Source organism: Bremia lactucae, linkage group LG8 (assembly GCF_004359215.1).
Source record: "Bremia lactucae strain SF5 linkage group LG8, whole genome shotgun sequence".
NCBI classification, from domain to species: Eukaryota; Oomycota; class Peronosporomycetes; order Peronosporales; family Peronosporaceae; genus Bremia; species Bremia lactucae.
Genome location: NC_090617.1, coordinates 3,837,403 through 3,841,485, shown reverse-complemented (window position 1 = coordinate 3,841,485; position 4,083 = coordinate 3,837,403). Strand labels below are relative to the sequence as shown.

At 48.1% G+C, this 4,083-nt stretch overlaps 3 protein-coding genes across 3 annotated transcripts; 2 read left to right on the top strand and 1 right to left on the bottom strand.

The window, feature by feature from the left end:
- Positions 1-1,125: 1,125 nt before the first annotated feature.
- CCR75_002299 (uncharacterized protein) lies at positions 1,126-1,386 on the top strand (the record flags this gene model as incomplete). The annotated part of the gene is made up of 1 exon (XM_067960397.1): positions 1,126-1,386. One exon carries the CDS (start codon positions 1,126-1,128, stop codon positions 1,384-1,386), a length of 261 nt encoding a protein of 86 aa, XP_067815733.1.
- A 69-nt stretch (positions 1,387-1,455) lies between these two features.
- CCR75_002298 (uncharacterized protein) lies at positions 1,456-1,704 on the top strand (the record flags this gene model as incomplete). Its single annotated transcript, XM_067960396.1, has 1 exon — positions 1,456-1,704. The coding sequence occupies one exon, from the start codon at positions 1,456-1,458 to the stop codon at positions 1,702-1,704; it is 249 nt and encodes an 82-aa protein (XP_067815732.1).
- A 1,040-nt stretch (positions 1,705-2,744) lies between these two features.
- CCR75_002297 (uncharacterized protein) lies at positions 2,745-3,134 on the bottom strand (the record flags this gene model as incomplete). Its single annotated transcript, XM_067960395.1, has 3 exons — positions 2,745-2,751; positions 2,783-2,849; positions 2,906-3,134. The coding sequence occupies 3 exons, from the start codon at positions 3,132-3,134 to the stop codon at positions 2,745-2,747; spliced, it is 303 nt and encodes a 100-aa protein (XP_067815737.1).
- Positions 3,135-4,083: the final 949 nt, after the last annotated feature.

Here is a 4,083-nt window from a genome sequence, read left to right as displayed (position 1 = left end):
ATCCCTGCAAGAACATTTTCGGATGTTATTGTTCATCTTCAAGAGCAACATGCAATCCTGCTTCCACACCAGCAGCTACTGCTTATACAAAACTTAATGAGAGCAAATGATGATCAGCTTGTCAGAGATCCTGTCGTGAGACGGCAGCGTGGATGGCCCACTGGAAGTACACGACGTGATCCCTCAGCTTTTTGTGGATGGAACAGCAAGCACTTCTGCAGCAAATGGCAGGAAGCGAAAGTGTGGTGAATGTCAAGCAGAAGAACAGAATAAATGGACATGCTCTGAACGCGAAAGATCTCCAACAATTCTTGGAGCAGATGTGTAGGCTTTGGAAGCACTGAATCCACCTTTGAGGTCAGGAGAACTATTAAGCATAGAGGATGTCTGAACTCAAATTAAGTAGTTTAAAGAGCCGTAGAGAACCCTTCTAATAAGATACATAGACTATAGCACAAAATAGCTGTACCAGCACTGTACCAGCTGTTGGTACAGAAGTAGGGTGTCGATATACCAAAATGGGGTAGTCGCTATACCGACACCCATATTTAAGTTCTTATGTTTTCTACCTATGTATGCTAACTTAAATAAATACTAATACTAAACATGTAACAAAAGTCTTATCTGTCTCTCTCTTTGCGCGCGTCCAGCGCTGACTGGACCGCGGAGCAAGTAGAAATTATGGTCTATATCGACCAATGGATAAGCTTTCCGAATATCACTATGTAAAGTAATATTCTCCAAATATTATCTACCTTTACGATAATATATTAATCAACAACCTTTCAGTGTTACTTTAATGTAACGATACACCCCGTTACAATTGCACTACTCTCATGTAGATAATTATGGTGTGTGGTTACAACACTTCCGAATTAAGCAGCAAGCTGCAACAACTCCGGCATAGTTGTTGTTTACGGCAGCCCAACTCAGTCAAACAGCAATCGTGACCTTTCGCGAATCTGCGGGAAGAATTGAACTAGTTTTAGTTTAGTCTCCATCTAGGTAAGAGAAGCTCTCAACACGCGCATGAAACGAGCAGCCATGGGTACGGCTGTCTCGGCGACGCATGCGTGCGATGATGACGATCCGCCGGGACGCGACAACAAAGCCACCAGTTAGCAGATGCAAAAGCTTGCGACGCATCTAACGACTGGCGACAAGGGCATGCCTGAAACGGCACCAACCGACGACACAAAGGCGACGCAAAGCAGCGAGCAGCCAGGGCGTACTAGCTCAGAGTTGACGGATTCAGCAGCGCCCACGAACATCAAACACACAAGTAACGATGGGAATGCAGATGGTGAAACTGGCTTGACGCGCTCAGCGCTACGGCTATGGCCACTGGGGGCAACTAGTCAAGCTGAAAGCAGCGGCAGGAACTAAGACCCGATCACTGCGACAGCGACGAACGCAAATGACGAGCAGAACACGCAAGTAGCGATATCAGTGGCGATGCACGAGAGGCAACAACAAGCCCCAACGGCAAGTACCACTTTAACGGACGGCCAACAGGACAAGGAAAACGCTAGCAAGGACGAGACGAGCGCACAACGGCAAAGCCCACTTGTGAGCACAGAACAAGCGGACACAGTCGCAAGCGACAGCCTCAACAAGCGACACCCTCAAGGCACAACATTGCACAACGCCTTTCGAGTACCCGACAATGGGAGCTGGAGCAAACATTGTAATCGGAATCTTTAAAAGGCAAGATCACCGAATCGCATTTATCCTAATTTCTGCGCAGAATCATGACGCCGGACGACCTCCTCCGGTACCAGCTAACAATAAGAGCGCAAGTGGAAGGGTACTCGTGGAGCACCTGCAAGACGTGACTTCGATCTATAGAGATCACCAAACGAATAGGATCGTAGAAGCAATACTGCAAGCAGCAAGGCACCGAGGAGTTAAAACAGCTGAGACATACGACCTAATGCGCCAACTCAATCAGCATCCTACAGCGCAGCACTGCACGCTATACACTTCAGAGCGACAGCTGCAACTTGGAGCTGCACGGCGCTGCCATTCTGAAGCCAATGGCTGCGCCTGGTGTACCCGCACGAACAGGAAAAACAAGATGCTCCGAAAAGCGTCTGGCAAAGACAACTGGGTGCAGACAGCTGTAAGAACGCGCCAGCTCACACCCAGTACAGAATCCAGCTACTCAATGAGGCGTGAAACTTGGACACGGCTACGCTCATGGCTCACATAAAGCAAGTGACGAACCAGGACTTCTACATCTACGACATGGACGCGTATGGAGCCGCGTAAAGACCTCGTTGACATGAGAACTATATTTCCTATTGGCAACCTGCCCGCTGAAATTGGTGAGCATTCACCGAATCAGCTGAAGGCAACAGTACATCTTGGCTCACCATGTCTCACGTCAAAGACAAGCTCCGTGTCTGGCATGCAAAGGAGTAGGTCACTACGCACGTGTCTGCAATGTCAAGAAAGAGGACATGGCAACGAAAAACTGTCTAAACCAACACGAGGCACAGGGCCACAAGGTAGAAATAGCAACCCTCATGACGGCATAAGACGTGCTAAAAGCTCTTACAATGGAAGACCGACAACCGGAAGCACCAGCGATGGACGTTAACTCCGACAGCCAATCAGCTGCTCCCAACAAGCCAACACGGGACGAACAAGAAGTCGCACTGAAGGAGGAAAAGCTTAACTCAGAGCAACCACATGCGGACAAATCCAACAACGGACACAAGGCGCAACCAACAACAAAGAGGTTAAAACCTGGAGCAAAAAAGAAAGACAAAAAACAAACCAAAAGACCGCTGCTCCGGCGCCAAAGAAACCGCCGATCGCGATAAAGAAAAATTTCTTGGTGCTGGCTGACGAAGACAAGGAAGACAAGTAAGAAACCTCGGCCCCAAAAAACGATACGAACCAACATACGCCGGCGAAGATCCAAGACGAGTCACAGTAGTCAGCAAAACTCCAAATGTGCAGACGAGAACTTTTAACCCTGCAAGGCAGCTCGCGACAAGTCGCATGGCGGAACTGGCTGATTCCTTCATGCACAAAGCTCCGATTTTCGTGATCATCAAGCAAGGGAACATGCTCTCATCCACGATCTTCAAACCAGTCACAACGGTCACAAAAGAAAGCCAGTACATCACAGCTGGAAAGTTCCCACCCTACATTGACAACCGGACCAGCTCTCTCAAAACAGCCAGGCGGGATGCGTACGGCGCATACCAGGCACCACCGCTAGTCATCAAATTCAAATTTTGCATTACAACAGCATGTTTTACCACAACAAACCGGAAACGCAACAAACCAAGCCGTTCACGTCTGACGTCCAGACACAAGCAGCGGAAGTAAGAAAGCTGCAAGACAACAAAGAGGTCGAAGCCAGTGAGCGCGACTCAAGCAGAGACGGAGACGTTGACAGGGAATTACGCGCAGCGATGATTCGAACGAAATATCGCACGCAATCAACCAGAAAGCGGAAAACACGATTTCAAAATCTAGATCGGCGAGGCAATCCGGCTCGGCGGCGACAGGGAGAAAGAGCTGATAACTTTCATCCAACACGGAAGGGAACGACAGGATTTCCAACAGCTACTTATTTGGTGAAGAATGTAGGCGGGCACGTCGTAATGCGGCCACGCTCTACTTAGGCACACACCCTAGCACAGTGAGGAAGCGGTTAAACCTGCTTCTCTTGCGTGCAGTGAGGCAGTTTTGGTGGGCGCGTTAGCAACCTCACCCAACACACTTAGAACTCTGGTTAAGTGTCGTCACGGGAGCGGTAATCCGTCTCCTCGTTCGCACTTACCAAGTAGGAAGTAGTTTTCAGACTGATTTATATTTAATAGAATTAAATACAAATACCTATTTTTACCTATAAAAGTTTATCTTTATGAATATCATTTAATATGTATTGTGAGCGTATCTTTATAGATACCTCGCGTAACGGATGACGCTGGGCGTCATCCCTCCTAATGTGAATGCACCCATGTGCATCACATCCACAAGGGTTGGTCACAAATGTGCACTACACTCGGGTGTTGGGTCTGATTACTATTATTTAGTAATTGACCATCCCCTTAAGTACACCAA